The following is a 21,156-nucleotide window of genomic DNA, read 5'->3' as shown; positions in this document are numbered from 1 at the left end:
TCTCCTTCGTTCCCTGTAAGCTTCATGGTACCTCACTGTCTTCTGAATTTCACATCTCTGTGGATTCCCATATGTACACTATTAAATCTAGTTTTCTCCTGTTAATTTGTGTCGTGTCAGTTAGATTTTTAAGTTCAGCTAGAAGGACCACAGGGCAGAAGGTCTTCCTCCCCAACCTTCTCAATTCTCTTATTAGTCAAACAGTCAAAATAGATCTGCTGTTTCAAGGTTTGTAATCATGTCATCTGTGAGTAATAACTGTTCTAGCCTCCTGCTTCTAGTTTTGTTTCCTGCTTTACCCTTTTCCTCTGGGTCCTGGCTCAGGCATCCTGTGCAGGGGTGCCTGGGCACTGACTGGGCCCCTGGTCTCAGCCCCACTTTCATGAAAATGTTCCCAGTGTTAAATCCTGATCATAATGTTTGCTGAAATTTTCTTGCTGAAAAGTAATTTTTTAAATGTCATGTTTGGCAGGATTTAACTATCAAGGATCTACAGCAGTGCTCAAATATGTTTTGTTTAAATCTGTTACAGGTGCCTGGGTGGCTCAGTCAGTTGAGCGTCCGACTTTGGCTCAGGTCATGATCTCACGGTCCGTGAGTTCTAGCCTCACATCAGGCCCTCTGCTGACAGCTCATAGCCTGGATCCTGCTTCAGATTCTGTGTATTCCTCTCTCTCTGCCCCTCCCTTGCTCATGTTCTGTCTGTCTGTCTCTCAAAAAATAAACAAACATTAAAAACATTAAAAAATATATGTTATTTTGATGTATTGCATTAATTGGTATTCTAATATGGAATCTTTTTTTTCATTAATGAAATAAAGTGGATTTGGCTAATATTAATTGCTAACTGGCTACATTTAAACAGCTAAAGTCATATTTGTACCTTTACATTATGTATTTAAAGGAGATCAAGTTAAAATTTTCTCGTTTCATTTTGTTCATATTTTTTTAGTAGCCTGATAAAATAATATGAACAAATTAATTTTTCTTCATTAAAAGAGATTCCAACACATTGGAACTATCTCTGGCTTAAAATGAAACAGAGTTTGGGGTGCCTGGGGGGCTCAGTTGGTTAAGTGTCCGAGTTCCGCTCAGGTCATGATCTCACGGTCTGTGGTTTGAGCCGCACGTTGGGCTTTGTGCTGACAGCTCGGGGCCTGGAGCCTGCTTCAGATTCTGTTTCCCTCTCTCAAAAAATAAACATTAAAAAAAAAAATTTTTTTTTAACGTTTATTTATTTTTGAGACAGAGAGAGACAGAGCATGAACGGGGGAGGGTCAGAGAGAGAGGGAGACACAGAATCTGAAACAGGCTTCAGGCTCTGAGCTGTCAGCACAGAGCTCGATGCGGGGCTCGAACTCACAGACCGTGAGATCATTACCTGAGCTGAAGTCAGACGCTTAACCGACTGAGCCACCCAGGCGCCCCCCCAAAAAAATCTTTTTTAAATAAAATGAAACAGACCTTATTAGATTCAGAGACCTCCAATGCCTTTTAATCTGTATATTGAAATTGGTTACTCAGATTGTTTTCTTCCTCAGTCAGGATGTGCAATATAACCTAGAAAGTAATACATGTCCCTTAAAATTATAGATTTTTTTAAAAATAGAAAATGCTTTGTTATTTTCCATTCTGCGCAGAAATAGGTAAGGCCTCCAGTCCATAGCCTCAGCAACAGTGTTTTTGCTCTTTCATATTATAGCCATTTTAAAGAGTGTAATAATTGCACTGTAGTTTTGATTTGCATTTTCCTAGTGCCTGATGATGTTGAGCATATTTGCTTATGAGCCATTCATATATCTTTGGTGACATGTCTATTCAAGGCTTTTCCCTATTTCTTTTTTTTTTTTTTTTTAATTTTTTAATGTTTATTTTTGAGAGAGAGTGAGGGAGACACAGAATCCAAAACAGGCTCCAGGCTCTGAGGTGTCAACACAGAGCCCAATGTGGGGCTTGAACTCACAAACCATCAGATCATGACCTGAGCCAAAGTTGGACACTTAACTGACTGAGCCACCCAGGGACCCCTCCTGTTTCTTTTTTAATTGGGTTGGTTTCTTCATGAGTTACGAAAGTTCTTTGCATATTGTTCGCCTGGAAATGTCTTTATTTCCCCCTGATTTTTTAATGATAGTTTTGCTGGATATAGTATTTCTCTTGGACCTTTTTAAATTATTATTCTCTCATTACTTTGAATATCTTATTCCACTGCCTTCACTTACTATTTCTGATGAAGTGCCAGGCATTAGTCATCACATTGTTGTTATCCTCTATACAATGAGTCTGTTCTGTTGCTGCTTCAGGATTTCCTCTTTGTCTTTTGCTTTCAACACTTAAACTGTGATGTGTCTCTTACAACTTCTGGATTTTGGGTTACAGTTCGAAAGGATCTCTCCTTATTTCCATGTTATGTACACATTTTTATCATGTTTATGACTTACTTTTTTACTTTTACATCTCTGATCCTCTTGTACTTTATCCTGATATATAATTTGAGCTATTGAATGAATTTGACCTTTTTCCAAATAACTACCCTGTCGTTGCAACACCATTTTTAAATAGTTCATTACTGATAAAGAAACAGTGCAGTATCTTGAATGGGAGCCATTCTAAGGACAAAAAGAATTATGGAGAACATTTCAGATTTTCTTTTGTTATATCACAGTTCTATCAACATCGTTATTTTGAAAGTATTTCCTTTAGGGGCACCAGGGTGGCTCAGTTGGTTAAGCCTCTGACTCCTGGTTTCGATTCAGGTGGCTTGTGAGTTCGAGCTTAAGTCAGGCTCTATGCTGACAGCACAGGAATTCTCTCTCTCTCTCTCTCTCTCTCTGCCTGTCTCCTGCTCACCCGCTTGCTCTCAAAACAAGTAAACTTTAAGAAAAATAATAAATATGGGCAACTGGGCTGCACAGTCGGTTAAGCTTCCGACTCTTGATCTTGACTCAGATCATGATCTCAGTTTGTGAGTTCAAGCCCCACATCGGGGTCTGCACTGATGTTGCAGAGCCTGCTTGGGATTCTCTCTTTCTCTTTGACCTTCCCCTGCTTCTGCTCTCTCTCTCTCTCAAAATAAAAAAATAAACTTTAAAAAGAAAAATAATATAAAATATAAAAAAGCATTCCCTTTATGTTGTAGGTGACAATAAGTAATTATAAAGTTGGGATTTAATAAATTGAGAGAACAATGCTATAAGGTCAGATTTAATTTGAAAATTATGAACAGGAATACAAGAATTCTTTTCCTACCTCTGTTCACCAAAAGCACCTAAAAGCAGTGTCAGCCCAAGAGTACGGAGTTTGTGTTCTCTAATGTCCTTTCCAAGCAACAGGAGTCCAGGCTTTTTGGAGAAGTGACTGATGCTGCATCTGGAATAGAGAACCAATAAAATGAACCTACAAGAAAAAGCCAAAAGTAACTAACATCATCATCATTCAAGGTAGTTTTTAAAACAACTGATTCGGTTACAGAGTGGTGATTAAAGAGGCAAACGTGCTTTTACGATGGGACCAATACTAGAGTGGAACCACATAGTCCCACTGCATAAGGAAAGAAATGTCCCAGTTAACGGCTGTATAAGGAACGTCAGCATGAGGGGGGGAAAAACGTTGCTTTGGGCTTTTTGTTTTTCATAAGTCAAATAATGGTCTGAGGGAAAAGTCTCAATTACTCTTAAAATCAACCCCTTGGCAACGAGCGACATCACACAGACGACGAGCCATCCTTACGCAGGAGGCCGAAATGCATGCTGGGAGCCCCGCCGCACACCCCCCCCCCCCCCCATCCTTCCGCGAGTCCTTCCCCTGAACGACATTTCCCAGAAGTCTGTGAGGCACAGCGCTTCGGGCCGCGCAGAGTTGCATGCCGGGGAAGGGGGCCGCCGCGCCTCAAGCTCCGCGTATTCCCGGGCTGCTGGACTACATTTCCCAGAGGCCCGGCGCACCGCCCCCTCTCTGAAGTCGGAACGCGGCGACGTGCCTGCTGGGAGAGGCTCGCTAGGTCTAGCATCGCCTCTGCTTCGCATCCCGCGGACGCGGTTCGGAGTTAACCTCGCGCCTTGCGCCCCCTCCCGCCCCCTCCCGACTTCCAGTGGGTCGTGGGGCCCCGAGCGGTGAGTGGGTGGCCTCCCCGGAGAGGAGCGGCGCGGGGGACGGCGTGGGAGGGCGGTGGGGAAGGCATCCCGGGCGCGGAGGCCCGACGCGGAGCCTGGGCCTGCGGGAGCTGCTGCGGGGAGAAGTGCGGGAGCGTCGGGGGGGGGGGGGTTGCCAGGGGCCGGGTCCCCGGGGCCGCGGTGCGCGCGGGGGGGCAGGCCCCAGCTCGGAGGCTGTGACGCACTTCGCGGGATTGGGGGGGGGGGGGCGGCGGCGGGACCGCGATTGCGCGACTGGGCTCCGCAGGGGTGGAGGGGCCCGGCTGGAGCTGCGTGCCTGTCACGGGTGCTTTCGCGCCACGGCGGGGGCGGCAGGGGGTCGGATGGGCCACCGTGCCTGTCACGGGTGCCTTCGTGCGGCGGGTAGCAGGGAGGCGGAGGGGCGGGTCTGGAGTGTTACGGTGCCTTCGCGCAGCCGCGGGGGTGGCGGGGCCAAGCTGCGTGTCGTGACGGCATATGCGGTGGCGAGGCTGGGATTAGTAGGGGACAGGGCAACCTGTAGCTTTGCTGTCGCTGCTCCAACCGGAGCACGTTCCAACCCGGGGTGGAGGGGGGAGGAAGGGCAGTGTTCACGGAGGGAGATGAGAGCCCGAACCCTGCCGCGAAAGTGACCGACAGGAAGGGCGCAGACGTAGCATGAGATGACTGTTTTAGAACGAAGTATTGACTTTACGGGCTACCAGAGTAACAGGACCGAAGGGCCTCGGGAATGAGATTCCTTCTTTGGAGGGGAGAGGTCCCTGACTTGGGGGATGGGGCTGCTTCATATGTCAGAACCCCAGTTACTCCAGCCTGGTCCCCGGGAATCTCCGAAATACTCAGATCCCAGTTCCCTCTCATTCCTGACTGGTTTTAGATAGGCTGTGTGGGCTTGGAGGGTGTTTCCTGATAAGTTTGTGCTCCAGAAAGGCCCTAGTGTTTCCTTCTCTTTCCCCCAGGCCAGCGGTCGTCCAGAAAAAGCATCCTGAGGAGGAAGACGGCTTGTTACACACCTTAAAGTCAAGGTTCAGATGAGTTACCCTTTTTATTCTGTTAATGACTTGTGCTTCTAGGACTTCAGAATATCTGCTTTCCTTGGCCTGAAATGTTCTCCCTGATAGGGACTTAACCTCAGTCATTCTTGCCCAAGAGGTGTGATGGGGTCAGGCAGGTGTATGCACACAACACAGAACAGAGGACTGCAGTGGAGAGGTTCCCTGTGGTGCTTTATTTTAGAGGGTGCTTTGGTCAGGACGATCTGACTTGTAAGGTGGAATCAAGCACTAGACTTCGTTGGTCTTTAACCACAGGCCTGACTTCCAGAGCAAAATAAGAACAGAGAAGTTTTGAGGGTTTGGGCCAGCGAATGACAAAGTTACCAGCTTTGTGATGCTCTTAAAAGTGGGGCTTGAACAAAGGTCTTTTCATCAAAGGCAGGGACTTTTTTTCCAGGAAGCAGTAAGTAGAGATTTGTTGTATTTTCCCCATCTTTTTGGGGGTCTGGACAGCCTCCGTTTGTTTTCCTGGGTTTCACTTGCCTCTCTGTCTTAACTGTAAGAAGCAACGTAGTTTGACGTTGTGTGTGAGTTCTGGGTCTAGAGCAGGGTTTCACACACGTTTTCCGTGAAAGGTCACGTATTAAGTAGTTCATGTTTTGCGGGCTACAGGTTGCATATTCTCCATGTTAATTTTTATTTTTTTTAATTTTTTTTTTTTAATTTTTTTTTTTTTCAACGTTTATTTATTTTTGGGACAGAGAGAGACAGAGCATGAACGGGGGAGGGGCAGAGAGAGAGGGAGACACAGAATCGGAAACAGGCTCCAGGCTCTGAGCCGTCAGCCCAGAGCCGACGGGGGGCTCGAACTCACGCGAGATCACTCGAGATCTCGCGAGATTGTGAACTCCCGGACCGCGAGATCGTGACCTGGCTGAAGTCGGACGCTTAACCGACTGCGCCACCTAGGCGCCCCTCCATGTTAATTTCTAAAATGGTTTGAGATTTGCAGAAAAATTGCAAAGATAGTATGAGAGTGCTCAGGTCTCCCCCACCATTAACAACGTACGTTAGGGTGGGATATTAATTCACAGTTGATGAGCCAGGTTTGATACGTTATCATTAACTGAAATCTGTGCTTTCTTCAGATTTCCTTAGTTTTTACGCAATGTTCTCCATCTGTTCCAGGATGCCATCCAGGAGATCCCATTACATTTCACTGTCATGTGCCCTTAAGCTCCTCTTGGCTGAGACAGTTTCTCAGACTTCCCTTGTTTCTGATGACCTTGACGGTTTTGAGAGGTACAGGTACTTGGTAGGGTGCCCCTCTCTCGGAACCTGATGCTTTTCTCATGATTGGACTGGGTGTATGGTTTTGGGGGTGGAAGATCACACTGCTTTCATCTTGTCATGGCAAGAATACATCACGATTTAGGATGGCTGAGTTTGAACTTGATCATCTGGTTGAGGTAGTTTGTCAGTTCTCTCCACTGTGAAGTTGTTCCTTTGTTTCCAAAGACCTTGTGTCCCTAAGTGACAGCCTTGTGTTTCAGGACCCCAGTTACTGGATCCCAGTGACTCTGACCCTGCCTCAGTGGTCAGGTCTTTCTCTCTTATCACCCCCTCACTTACTTGTAAGGACCCTTGCATTACGTTGGGCCCACCTGCCAAAATTCAGGGTACCTCCCTGTGTTGAGGTCAGGTGAGGAGCAACTCCCAAGTCCACCTGGGCCCTAGCTCCCCTCTGCTCTGTAATGTAACATATTCACGGGCTCCAGGGCAAGGATGTGGATGGACATCTTGGGGAGACCGTTTTCCTGCCTGTCACAGGCCTGTCCACCCAGCGTTCCCCTGATGACTGCAATATACCCACTCCCCCATGACTCTGGTCTTTCTCTTTGTTGATTTTTTTTTTTAATTTGGGACTCTTATGTTTCTTATCATGGGATTAATTCAGGCCTGCCGCAAAAGCTTCAGTTCCCTAAGGAGCCCGTAAAGAAGAAACTCGAAATTACCCATAACTGTACCATCCAGAGCTAATTGCTGTTGATTTTTTGGTATGTATGTGCCCAGCCCTTCCCTCCCCGTCTGTGCATACATGTGTGGTTTTTGTCCTCAGAGTCCTGGATCCTGCTAAGTGATAACGTAAGTGAGCCATAGACTCTCCAGATGTTAGTTTATAGAGGCGTCCAAGTCAGCCGTGGGTCCTATTGTACCTGTGTGCATGTGGAGAGAAGTGTTCCAGTGATCCTCATCTTGCTTAGGAAAAAAATCTCTCACATATTTACACCTTCAAGGATTAGAAAGGCATCATTTAAAATTAATCCCATGAACAAATTATCAACACAGACAGGCTTTCAAAATTAGATTTTGTAAGATTTGAATTTTCCTTTCACAGAACGTGACTATAAGTACTGACTTACTACAGATATGAGCTGTACTCTAACATTTGCACGGGCAGATACATGAGAAAGGTGTAAGGTGACAGAAATCTCCCCTGACAATGGAGTACGAGGTCCAGCCACGTGCTGTCAGTTTGACACCTTCTCAGGTTAGATTCTGAGCTGGATTTTCCATGCAGACTCCGGTCTGTCCCTCATTTTCTCCTTGTGTGTCTCAGAAGGTTTTTTTGCTGATGATTTAAAAGAATTTCATTTCCCAAGAGGCTCGGAAAATTGTTAGCATGGATTATATAGAAACAGGTTTGAGAAGCACCTTTCATTAGAAGAAAGGAAAAGGCACGCTTGAGTTTCTTTCATAAAAACAGTGTGATGTGACTGATTTTCAATCATAACTGCTAACTGGTATTAAGTAACTGTTAATATTATTGTGTTTTATATAGATTATCTTAATAGTTGCTGCAGTCCTACCTGCCCGATACTGCTTTTACCCCCGTCTTACCCATGGGGGAACAGACAGTGGGAGGTTAGCAACTGTCAGAGCTCAGATTCACATCCTAAAAGACCACAGGGCCTTATTCTTAATGTCACCAAGACCTCTTCTCCCAAATTACACATATTTATTAAACCTGTTTTCTTCACTTAGTAACTTACCTTAAATTTTTTTCTTAAGGAATATAAGTCAATATCATTGTTAGTAAATGTATTATATGCCATTATAACAGACCGTAATTTATTTCATCTGTCCTCTACCATGAGCTATTTCTATTTCTTTCTTTTATTTTTTTTTCCATCTTTTAAAACAATTCTCTGGAAAATCTGAATAAAATTGATGGATTACATCCGTATCAATGTCCTGATTGTTACATTGTCCTGTAGTTTTGTGATGTGTTACCATTGGGGTCAGCTGGGTAAAGGGTACACGGGTTCCCTCTGTATTATTTCTTGCAACTGCATGTGAGTCGACAATTATCTCAACATTTTTAAAGCCGTCCCATTTTCAAAAAGTCCTCAACATTCTTGTACACATATTTGTACACCTCTTTCTGTTTCCTGGGGATAAGTGTTCCCAAAAGAGGAATTTTGCATCAAACTCCTATCTTTGTTAAGTGCCTACAAGGGGCCTGACCCTGTGGTGTGAGCACTGGGAACGAGCGATGACTGAGCACATCATTACCTGCACATTGCCCATAACCCGGCCTGAAAGGGAGGTGAATGGCCCTGAATGGAAGCCCTGGGCAGCCTGCAGTCAGGGTCTGTGGAGACTCGTAGGTGACGTGCTCCGAAAGGTGCTGGGAAGGAGAGAATCATTCTGAGGGTTGTCAGGTCGTGACCAGTTAACTGAATGCACGGGCTGTGTGTGGAGTAAAATGGAATTTGCTCCCCGAGTTGTAGACCTTAAAAGTCGTCTGTAATGACGTCTGATGCAAAGTGAAGACTGACAGGGTCAGGTGGTTTAGCATTTGTGCACAGGACACCATGGCTGGAAGGCCAAGTTCAGAAGTCCAGTTCAGCCTTCCAGCAAGACAGCTGTCAGTGTCTGCAGAGCACCCCTTGGAATTCTGGTCCTGTTTCTAGTCGGTGCCCCAACATGTGTGGGCATGGGGATGCACCAAAGAGCTGGTTTACGTATTAGGAAGTGAAAGGAAACAAAAGTCAATGCGTAAAATAATGCAAAGATCATGTATTCTGAGCTTTTTTTCCCACCGTGTCAAAAGGAGACTTTAAAAAAGAAGTTTCTCTGTTGTTTGAGAGTCCAACGGCCATTTAATGAATTTTTTTAAATTTTTTAAAGTTTGTTTATTTTTGAGAGAGAGTGTGAGCAGGGGAGGGGAGGAGAGAGAGGGGGACACAGAATCTGAAGCAGGCTTCAGGCTCTGAGCTGTCAATACAGAGCCCAGTGTGGGGCTCGAACCCATGAACCGCACAAGTTCATAACCTGAGCTGAAGTTGGACACTTAACCGACTGTGCCACCCAGGTGTCTGCCATTTAATGAACTTAAAAGAAACGCACACACGTATATACATCCAACCAACACCTGCTGTTACACACCAAGTGAGGTGTACTTAAGAAAATCAAGATCATGGGGTGCCTGGGTGGTTCAGTTGGTTAAGTGTCTGACTTCAGCTCAGGTCATAATCTCACGGTTTGTGGGTTTGAGCCCTGCATCGGGCTTTGTGCTGACAGCTCAGAGCCTGGAGCCTGCTTCGGATTCTGTGTCTCCCTCTCTCTCTCTGCCCCTCCTGCTCACGCTCTTGTGTCTCTCTCAAAAATAACCAAACATTAAGAAAAGAAGGAGAAAATCAAGATCAGACGGGGTTCAGGTCACCAGGACCACCAGCAGGTTCCGTGGTTCTGAGGGGACTCACATGATTCAACAGGCAGTCCTGCTCGTGGCCAGGGTTTATCCGGTGACCGGGCACACAGCACAGTCAGCCGAGGGACAGGCACATGGGACAATGTCGGGAGGAATCCAGGCACACACTTCCAAGAGCGCCTTCCCAGTGCAGTGACCCAGGACATGCTTAATCCCCCAGCTTGAGTGACAGCAGCACATGTGAAGTGTCCACCAGGAAAGCTCATCAGGGCCCAGTAACAGAGGCACCGTCTGCCTGGTACATCCCAGAATTGCAGACCCCCAGAGGAAAGCAAGGGTTCCGTATAAACCACATGGTTTCTACAGTTTAAGAGCAGTGAGCCGCCTTGTCAGGGAGTGGCGGGGACCCTCCGGAAGTCCAGCCAAGGGCCAAGAAGTTTCAAACCTGCTCTGTTAGCTCTTTTCTGCATAAGGGATGCATAACTTTCCAGGCTTTTTCTTTCTGTTTCTCTGTGTTTCCTGTTTCTATTGATGTGTTACGGTTATTCTGTGTCTGTGTGTATCTGTATACGCATACATATGTTCATATATAAAATACTGCAACTGTATTATTCTGTTTTGGTAGACTGATTTTTCTGCTGCCAGTATCTCCGAAGTAGTCATGTCTTTTAAGGATTTCTCCCAACTTAGCATTTCATGGACATTTACTCTTTTACATCGTACTCGATGCAGTCAGCTCTTCTGGACTCAGTGCTGAACGTGGTGGCCTTTCCTTCACTGTATCCACCTGCCGTGTCTTGACCAACCTCACCCCATCTAGAGGCCAGAACAGATTCGAGGGCACGGGATCCACGCAGGGTTACCTTCAGCCCCGACACCAACTCCAAGTTCAGGACTTTCCCGAAATGACTTTCAGGTTCAATAAATCAAGACTAGAAGCATTCCTAGGATTCACTGAGAACTGTTTTCATAGTTACAGTTAATTACAGGGGAAGGATGCAGATTAACAAGCTTCCAGTGTCCAGTGTCCTCTCCCCATGGAGTTAGGACTGGATTCCCTGTCACAGGGACGTAGGACAGTATGCATAGAGTATTGCCAAACGCCCAGAGTTTTCACAGGCCTGGTTGGTTGACTGAATGATTGATCATCCAGGCATGATTGACTAATTGTCTCCATGCTAATCTCATTATCAGCTCATGACCCAAAGCACCCACCCCGAATCACCTGGGTTGGCCTTTCTTGTGTAGCCAGTTCCTGCCCTAAGACTAGTTGGGTATAACCAGAGGCACCAAAACAAAGACATTCTCATCAGGTGTGATGTAGGTCACCTCTTGGAAGTTGAGGGCAGGGGCACCTGGGTTGCTCAGTAGGTTGAGCACCCGACTCTTAATTTCACTCAGGTCATGATCCCAGGGTTTGGGATCGAGCCCTGAGTTGGGCTCTGTGATGAGCATTGAGCTTGCTTAAGATACTTTCTCTCACTCTGCCCCCCTCCCCAGCTCTTGTCCTCTCTCACTGTTTAAAAAAAAAAAAAAAAAAAGTTGAGAGCAAAAGACAAAGAAGAATGAGAGCTTGCCATTTGCAACAAAATAGATGCACCTAAAGAGTATTAAGTGAAGTAAGAGAAAGATAAATACCATATGATTTCACTTATATGTGGAATTTAAATAAAACAAATGAACAAACTAAAACAGAAACAAACCCATAAATGCAGAACACCAACAAGCATGGTTGCTGGAAGGGAGGGGAGGGGGGAGGGGCAGAATGGGTGAAGGGGAGGGGGGGAGGTACAGGCCTCCAGCCCTGGAGAGAGTCACAGGGATGAGAGGGACAGCATAGGGAACACAGCGGCATTGTAACGAGTGTTAACAGGGCCGCTACACTTGTGTGCACAGCGTGAGATACAGACTTGCGTATTCCTGACACTAACACAACACTGTCCGTGCGCTGCAGTTGAAAAAACGATGTTGAGGGCCGCCTGGCTGTCTCAGTCATTGGAGCGTGCGACTCTTGATCTGGGGGTCGTTGAGTTCATACCCACGCTGTGGGTAGAGATTACTTAAAAAAAATAAGAATTTAAAAAGTAAAAGAGTTATCTTGAGAAATGACAGCTGAGAGTAGGTCTGACTTCAAGGCAAAACCATAACTACCGGCCGCTCTAATGTGTGTGTGCAGCTGGGTTTCCGGGGGTTTCGGGGAGAGCGATTTCCCTTTTTGCGCAGACTCCTCTGTATCCTCTCCGGACGGACGTGTCATGTTTATACGTGCATATTGTGGGAGAGGAATGCGGGGGCGGGGCTTGGAAACAAAGAGGAGCAGGAAGGTTGTATGTCGGCATTTGGGGACCAAGGTGCACTTGTTTTAATGCCTCTTTTTTTCTCGTATATCTCTGGCTTCTCTGGATTTTGTGTCTTTGGTAAAAGAAACCCCAAGAGGACTGATCAGTTCTTGATTCTAAAACTATGGCCCACGTAAGTATGTTTTTCTCTCTCCTTCTTGAAATGTGATGTTTAGGTCCTGTGGATATTTTTATGAGTTATCCTGAAGCCTCCTGCTCGACTGAGGCCCCTGTAATTCCCCCCCCCCCCCCACCACCACCTCGGGTCTTCTGTTCTGGTGAACGACAATGCCATACAGCCCTGTGCCCCCGCATGGCTAATGCTCACTTCACCCCCAAGCCAGTGATTTCACTGTCTCCTGTGTGCTCACGTTTTTGTCAGGAGTAACGGAGGAGCAGCGGAGGAGGAAAGTCCCTTGAGAGAAATACCTGGGCCACGTCTGTGGTTTGAGGAGTTGGAGGTGGTGGTCCCATGTGACCACATGCAAAAACTAAAATTCTCCCCGTTCTCCACTGGTCTTTTTTCAGGCCGAGAAAAGGGAACGTTCACGTTGTCTGGTCAGTGTCAGTGTGCGGTGAGAGCTCGAGCTCCAGGAGGCTTTTGGAGTCGGATAGGGCTGTGCTTAGGGCCTGAGGGGCCGTGGTGTTACCAGGGGACCCAAGAGATGCATTGTGTTGTCGAGGAGACCTGCCAGACCCACACTGCCATCCACGTGATTCTGCACCAGTATCCTAAGTCAGGAACGGGGAAAAGGCGGGGGTGGTGGGTGGCGACGGGTAAGAAGGTCACCCAGTACAGAAGTCCCGGATGATCATCTACTCCCAGAATTGGGGAAAACCCCGGATGTCTGGTTGTACCTAGGTGTACAGCTGTAGTAAATTTAATCTGTTCCCACGAGGGAATAAGAAAATGCTGCTCATCACGTAGGAAGACTGCTTAAAGTCTTGGCAAATGATGAGCATGAGGCTTGAGAACATTCCGACACATGAGCCCTAGTTTCGAAGGTAAAAGAGCTCACATTTCGGAGACAAAACCCGAGGCATTTTCCTTCCCTTGGAGGATGGAAAGGGTGCCCCAGGAATCCACAGTTGCTGAGGTGTTATGGGGCAGGCACTCAGGAGGAGCCCCAGGATTGACAGGTTGGAGTAAGGAGGCATCCCACAGGCCGTGGGGTTTTCTCTTCAGCCACCCGGCCCTGCTGCGGTCACAGCCCCCACCGCGTCCTGTCCATGTCCAGCCCGACCCAGCACAGAGCCCTTTCTGGCCTGTCTTTCATCTTGAGCCTGTGCTCCCTCATCTCATCAGGGACGTGTGGGTTTGTGTTCTCAGGGTCTGGTGACGTTCTCAGATGTAGCCATCGACTTCTCGCAGGAGGAGTGGGCGTGCCTGGACTCCTCGCAGAGGGACCTGTACTGGGACGTGATGCTGGAGAACTACAGCAACCTGGTGTCCCTGGGTGAGCCGCCTGCCCCCCGGAGCATCGGGACTGCCTTCCAAGGACCTAGCCGACTTCCTTCTTCCCCTTCCCAAGGAGTGTCCTGAGCTCAGCCGCATCTAAAATGGGCATCATGCGCCCTCGTCTGCTCTGTCAGCGATCGTCCCACCTTTGGGACATCCTGTCCTTAGTGACCAAAGCGAATTTAGATTCTGGAATATTTATTTCACAGCCATCTCCATATTACGGTAGTGTGTTACCGCCCAAACCACTGTGGATGGACTGTGGTACTCTGGGGACCCACCTCCTGGGAAAACCGCTCCGCACAGCAACTTCATCTTCCTGGTAAACTAGCGTCTGTGTCTGCGTCTGACATACAGGCAGACCGAGTGAACAGCATTCCTGTAAAACCAAAGTGAGCACTTTCCATTTGCTGCACGTTGTTACCTGCAGTGAGGCTGAAAGTTACCATTCCTGAATCCTGAGTTAAACATAGGATGACCGTGTCCTGTAAACGTTTCAGGACATGTCTTGTTTTCCTGTTGGAAAACAATAGCCATAGTGTTAGTGGCTGATACTGTGCCCACTGTGTACCCGGCGTTGTTGTGAGCACTGTGTGTACAAACACTTCATCTCGCCCCCACCAGCTTATGGTGTCGGGACGACTTCATCTCGTCCCCACCAGCTTATGGTGTCGGCACGATTGCCGTATCTGATCTGTAGGCGAGAATACTTAGGCATAGGGTGACTAGGTCAGACAGGGAGGCAGAAGCAAGAATCGAACCCTAGAGTTGTGGCCCGGGTCCACACTGTCACCCCCCCCCCCCCCCCATTGTACTTGCCTCCAGGGGTAAGGCCCCTGGGAGTTTAAAATAAGATCTTCCTGTCTGGCTGCCTGTTTGTTCTTTGACCATTTCTCTTTTCTGAAGTCTGACCACTTTGACTTGCAGCTTGTCAGAAATTTCGCGAAGTCTCCATCAAAACATTTTTGAGCTTATGATTTGTTTCTTAAGTCCCACATCACGTGCCTTTCTTTTTTCGGAAGCAGGGCCTTTCATTTCTAAGCCAGATGTGACTTGCTGCTTTTGGGAGCAGGGGAGAGAGCCTGGGTTGAGAGGGGGGTATGCGTGCAGAGGACAGTGACAGCCGGTCCGCCTGGGACGTGCCATCGAGGCAGCGAGCAGGTGTGCCCCTGGGCATTTGGGAAGCTCGCTGCAAAGGCCCAAGGCCTGTAGGGAAGAAGTCACCACCAGGAACCTGATCTCCACCCCATCCCCCTCTACCCATTCTCCTCCACTTCACCCCACTTCTCGCGTCGTGGATGCTGCTGGTCTGTGGACCAGCCTCCAGTAGCAGGGGCGTAGACAATGTGATCCCATGCCCTTTGTCGTTCGTGCAAGCTGGCTGGATTCCTAGCTTTGAGGGCTTTTCTCCTTTTCCTTTTGTCTGATTTTCACTAAGACCTCTTCCCGGGTGTGGTTATGTTCTAACATCACAAGACGTTGTCTGGTTATGGCTCTTTTTGAGCCTTTAGCTGTCACTGACACTCGGTGACCCACTTTTGCAGAGGGATTCAAAATGGTGATCTTCTAGGGACGCCTGCGTGGCTCAGTCGGTTAAGCGTCCGACTCTTGGTTTTGGCTCAGGTCATGATCTCGCGGTTCGTGAGTTCGAGCCCCACGTCAGGCTTTGCATTGGTGGTGAGGGGCCTGCTTGGGATTCTCTCTCTCTCTCTCTCCCCCTCTCCCCCTCTCCCTCTCCCCCTCTCCCTCTCCTCTCTTCTCTCTCCTCTCTCTGCCCCTCCCCCACTCATGCTTTCTGTCTCTCTCAAGATGAACTTTAAAAAATACATTTTAAAAAATGGTGATCTTTTATCACCACTTTGTTTGTTCACTGCACTATTTTAAAGAGAAACTGCTCCATCTACTACTTGGTTATGTAATGACACCATTTGTACCTGATAAAGATTGTTCTTTAAAGAGAAAATTACCAGTTCCTACAGTAAAGGGCTGCCTTGTTAGCATGCTCCCAGTTGATCATTTAACACTTTGTAGCATCGTTGTGACCTCAGGAAGTTGAACATGTTCAGGATTTTGCAGCCCCTTGGAGTTAACATCGTACGGATGGTCAGATCCTCCTGAACATTCCTTTATACACGTTTACCAGGTTTCTTACAGTGAATCCTACACATTGTCTCTTTTATTGCCTTCGATGTTGGGTCTTTATGTCCAGAACTACTTTCCATTATATGACTGACACTACATAATTTCAGAATATTTTATACCCAGCTACCCAACTGTATATTCTTGTTTTTTACATTAGTGGTGTATTTGATTTTCCTGCATTTTCCAGGTATGTCATTACATTATCTGCAGATTTGTTCTTTATCATCTTTATTTTTGAGATCTGCCCCTCCGATTTCTTTCTGCTTAATTGCGTCAGCTCATAGGAAATAGTGGGGCGTCTAACAGACAGTTCCTTTTCCTTGTCTGACTTTAGCAGGAATGTGTGCATCTCCAGTGTTTCCTCATTAAGTATTATGGTCCCAGGAGTGGACTCTATATTCTAACAAGAGCCCTTAGGGGATTCATGTTTGTTCTCCTAGAGAAGTTTTATTTCTCTTAGACAAGGTTTTTGGTTTGTGGTTAGTTTTGTGTTTTCATTCTCCTTAGAAGGAAACAAATATGTTTATTTTTTTTCCCCCAGATTTGGAGTCGCCATATGGGACCAAGAGTTTACCTACAGAAAAGGGCATTTACGAAATAAATTTATCCAGATGGAACTCAAATGGAAAAAGTAAATCCCTGGGCCTTAACTGGATGTGTGAAGGTGAGTTTGAAAGATCACAGGGCCCTCAGCAGGGCTGTTTGAATCAAGTGATAACCAACCATGAGAAAACGCCCACTTGTAGAGAAAATACCTCTGGTAGACCACACCAGAGACCTCATGCTAGGGAGAATTCCTATGAATGTAAGGAATGCGGGAAGGCCTTTAGTCGTGGCTACCAGCTCACTCAGCATCAGAAAATTCACACGGGGGAGAAACCCTACGAATGTAAAGAATGCAAAAAGGCCTTTCGTTGGGGCAATCAACTCACGCAACACCAGAAAATCCACACGGGGGAGAAACCCTATGAATGTAAGGACTGCGGGAAGGCCTTCCGCTGGGGCTCGAGCCTGGTCATTCATAAGAGGATCCACACGGGCGAGAAGCCCTACGAGTGTAAGGACTGCGGGAAGGCCTTTAGACGTGGTGACGAGCTCACCCAGCATCAGAGGTTTCACACGGGGGAGAAGGACTACGAGTGCAAAGACTGCGGGAAGACCTTCAGCCGTGTGTATAAACTGATCCAGCACAAGCGAATTCACAGTGGCGAGAAGCCCTACGAGTGCAAGGACTGTGGGAAGGCCTTCATCTGCGGCTCGAGCCTCGTCCAGCACAAGAGGATCCACACGGGCGAGAAGCCCTACGAGTGCCAGGAGTGCGGCAAGGCCTTCACGCGAGTCAACTACCTCACTCAGCACCAGAAGATCCACACCGGAGAGAAACCACACGAGTGCAAGGAGTGCGGGAAGGCCTTCCGCTGGGGCTCGAGCCTCGTGAAGCACGAGAGGATTCACACGGGCGAGAAGCCTTACAAGTGCACAGAATGTGGGAAGGCCTTTAACTGCGGCTACCACCTCACGCAGCACGAGCGGATCCACACGGGCGAGACGCCTTACAAATGTAGGGCGTGCGGGAAGGCCTTCATCTACGGGTCGAGCCTTGTGAAACATGAGAGGATTCACACAGGGGAGAAGCCCTACGAATGTAAAGAGTGCGGGAAGGCCTTCAGTCACGGCCATCAGCTTACGCAGCATCAGAAGATTCACACGGGTGAGAAGCCCTTTGAAGGTAAGGAGTGTGGGAAGGGGTGTCACCATGTGAACCATCTTCAAGAACATGAGAGAATTCACACTGCTGGAAAACCTCTTGAACACAAAGAACATGCAGAAACTTCCATCCCACACTCCTTCCTTCCACAACACAAGGAAAACCCGTGATACGATTTAACACGAGAAAGCCTTCACCAGACGCCCTTCTGCTCACAGGACCTCAGAGGAGTCATGCTTGAGGCAGATTTGGAGAATGGAGAAATCACTTTTTCTTAGTGATCACCGTATACCCTGTGTAGACTTTTTTTTTTTTTTTTTTTTACTGCAGTGAGTGGATAGAAGCCTCCTAGTACCACTCGACGTCTGTCTCATTTCAGACTTGTTCTGGGGAATAACTCCGCCAATGTAACATATGCGGGAGAGCCTCCCACCGTGGTACACTCCCTCCCCGTTATTGTCGCCATCCCACCGCTTTACTCCCTGTGGTTCACTGGGGAAGTGACCTGGTACCCCCTGTGCGTTATGTGTGGAATGGGGATAATTACACCTAACCCTGCTGTTGTGGTGACTGCGTCTGGTACTTGTAAACTCTTTGAAAGTGTATCTGGAATATCACATAAGCTCAATAAATATTAGCTGTTGTTGTTCTTACCATCATTACCATGGGCGTTGCTCTTAGTGAATTCTTACAGGAAGACCCCCTTCCCTGTGGGTTCAGCGGGTTTAGAAAAGACTCAGACTTCTAGAAGAAAATAACAGTAATCTAGAGATTACTGCCACGGCCTTGGGGTGGACAGCGTTTCTTGGTACACAAAAGATGCTCACTGTGAAATAAAAAGTTTACACGTTGGATCTTGTTGAAAGTTGTTCGTCAGGCGAAACCATGAAGCCAGCAAAAACAGCAGGAAGAAGGCACTTCCTGTCTATGCACCTGGTAAAGGACTCACACAGAAAACCAAATCCCCCAAGTCAGTAACAAATTGGTGGGAAAGGCGGGGAGGGAGACTTAAATAAGCGCTTGACAGAGATCATCAAATGGCCGGTGAGCCAGTGAAACGGGTTCGATGTCTTTTCTCACCAAAGAAATAAGAACACTACCTGTGATTTCACCGGATCACTAGAATAGCTACCATTAGAATCACGTGTGAGCCTGGCACTTTGTTGGATCATCACACGTGACCTGTTCCGGAAGGAATATGGGACCAGCACGTGAGATCTTGGGGGTCCCACAGCAGGATCAAGGAGGTGGTGCTCAAGGGGGGTGGCGAGTGGACTTGCCCTGGGGGGGGGCGCTGGGACCCTCCATCCAGTCCTGGGAGAATGAAGGGAGCAGTTAGAGTCAGGAGTCCTAGAGAGAAGGGAGAGGTCATCTTGTGGGAGGGACTAGAGCCCACAGGAGTGAGTTTGAGAAGCTGGGGGAGGAATGGCTAGTGCTCAGACAGGTCCTGGGAGACTGAAGCCTTCAAGAGCTAGAAGACTTGAATGCCTGTGGGTCTGGCCTTGGCACGGGGTTGGGGGGGCGGGGGGTGGTAGTGTGGTTAGAGCACAGAGGAGCGTCCTACAAGGGCAACAGAGGATCCAGATTCTGGGGTCAACGTAGGGCTTAATGTTTGGTTTACCTCCGGGTTGGGGTGTAGTATTCACAGAATACAGATGTCTGCAGACTGCAGGTGTGGGTGGGTGCTGTCCTGCATGAAGGGAAGTGGGGGCAGGGATAGGGCGAGGCCACCCAGGCACCCCCACAGTTTCAACTTCAGAAATCTTCAAACTCTGCTTTGGACTGTTTTCAAGAGTGTGGTCTCCCAGTGGTTGCCACCCTGGCGTCAGAGTAGTTCTGACAAGTTCGTTCTTGCCGCCCATGAAAGCATCAATGCATAATCCTTGCTTCAGGCTCAGTTTTGGGGAGAATAGGGTTTAAGGCATCTTGATGCAGCTCTGTCACATCACTACTCATTTGCTTCTGGTGTATATCCAAAACTGACATTTCTACTGAAGGTTTCTTTTTTTAATTTTTAATGTTTATTTATTAGAGAGAGAGGGTAAGCAGGGGAGGAGCTGAGAGAGGGAGACGCAGAATCCAAAGCAGGCTCCGGGCTTTGAGCTGTCAGCACAGAGACTGACATGGGGCTTGAACTCGAACCGTAAGATCATGACCTGAGCCGAAGTCATACACTTAACCGACTGAGCCACCCAGGCACTCCTCTACTGAAGGTTTACTGACTTATCGTCTGTGTTCTCCATCAGAGTGTGAGTTCTTGAATCCTGTGACCTTTCGCTTGCTTACCTCTGAATCCTGACCCTTTTTTTAAAAACAATTTTTTTAATGTTTGTTTATTTTTGAGAGAGAAAGCACGAGCAGGGGAGAGTTAGAAAAAGGGAAACACAGAAACCGAAGCAGGCTCCAGGCTCCGAGCAGTCAGCACAGAGCCTGACTCAGGGCCCAAAACCCATGGACTGTGAGATCATGACCTCAGCCGAAGTCGGATGCTTAACCAACTGAGCCACCCAGGTGCCCCTGAATCCTGACCCTTTTGAACAGTAGGCACCATGTACGTTGTAGGCAGTCAAGAAGTGTCTGTTGAACATCTGAATTTTATTGAGCCTCAATAACACATTAATCAATGATCCCCTTCTCAAACATATAAGCATAAGACACACTTTATCATTAAGGATATGTCTAAAGAGCTGTTGCAAGGATTCACAAGATCTCGACAGGGGGTGGAATGATATAAAGTGCTGAAAGAAAAGGCTGCAAACCAAGAATTCTTTATCCGTCAAAACTGTCCTTTGAAAACTAGACAGAAGTGAGGACATTCCCAGATAAAAGACCAAGGAGTTGCTTGTTAACAGACCTGCCCTACAGGAAATGCCAAAGGAGTGCCTGGGGTGACTTGGTCAAGCATCCGACTTCTGTTCAGGTCATGATCTCACGGTTCATGGGTTCTAGCCCCGCATCGGGCTCTGTGCTGATAGCTTGGAGCCTGGAGCCTGCTTCAGATTCTGTGTCTCCCTCTCTCTCTGCCCCTCCCCCACTCATGTTCTGTATCTCAAAAATAAACATTAAGATTTTTGAAAAATGCTAAAGGGAGTCCTTCAGGTTGACATGAAATGGCACACGACAGTAATTTGAAGGCATGTAAAGAAACCGTAACTACACAGGTAAATATTTGTAATCCCTCTGATTTCCTGCGTGATATAAAGGATAAATGCATCAGAAATGATGTCTGTGTTAATGGGCACAAAAGTAAACCTATAACTGACAGTGATAGGAGCATGGTGTCTCTGTTACTGAATCGAAGTTGGCATCAGCTCAAACTAGATTGTTACAAACTTAGAATGTCAGCTAAAATCCCCATTGTAACCATTAAGAAAATATCTTTATATACATAAAAAGAGGGGCGCCTGGATGGTTCAGTCGGTTAAGCGTCCGACTTCGGCTCAGGTCATGATCTCACAGTTCGTGGGTTCAAGCCCCACATCGGGCTCTGTGCTGACAGCGTGGAGTCTGTTTGGGAGTCTCTCTCCACCCTGTCCCCTACTCTCACTCTCTCTCTCTCTCTCTCTCTCTCTCAAAATAAACATTTAAAAATATTAAAAACACAAAAAACAAAAAGGAAACTAGGGGCGCCTGAGTGGCTCAGTTGGTTTAGCGTCCCACTCTTGA

At 47.4% G+C, this 21,156-nt stretch overlaps 1 protein-coding gene across 6 annotated transcripts; it reads left to right on the top strand.

Moving 5' to 3' along the window:
- Positions 1 to 3,964: 3,964 nt before the first annotated feature.
- Positions 3,965 to 18,152, top strand: ZNF331 (zinc finger protein 331). Of its 6 annotated transcripts, none has more exons than XM_047835734.1 (7): positions 3,965 to 4,112; positions 5,090 to 5,155; positions 6,314 to 6,427; positions 7,083 to 7,182; positions 12,267 to 12,314; positions 13,512 to 13,638; positions 16,324 to 18,152. In XM_047835734.1, the coding sequence occupies exons 5-7, from the start codon at positions 12,306 to 12,308 to the stop codon at positions 17,658 to 17,660; spliced, it is 1,473 nt and encodes a 490-aa protein (XP_047691690.1). In that variant the 5' UTR covers positions 3,965 to 4,112; positions 5,090 to 5,155; positions 6,314 to 6,427; positions 7,083 to 7,182; positions 12,267 to 12,305; the 3' UTR covers positions 17,661 to 18,152. The 6 variants fall into 6 exon arrangements, with proteins under 6 accessions (XP_047691690.1, XP_047691689.1, XP_047691691.1 ...); XM_047835733.1 differs by having other exon boundaries at positions 6,314 to 6,433; XM_047835735.1 differs by lacking the exon at positions 6,314 to 6,427.
- The last annotated feature ends 3,004 nt before the right edge of the window (positions 18,153 to 21,156 follow it).

This window comes from Prionailurus viverrinus, chromosome E2 (genome assembly GCF_022837055.1).
Source record: "Prionailurus viverrinus isolate Anna chromosome E2, UM_Priviv_1.0, whole genome shotgun sequence".
Taxonomy (NCBI): Eukaryota; Metazoa; Chordata; class Mammalia; order Carnivora; family Felidae; genus Prionailurus; species Prionailurus viverrinus.
The sequence above is the reverse complement of the archived record's forward strand: the minus strand, read 5'-3'. Positions and strand labels throughout refer to the sequence as shown.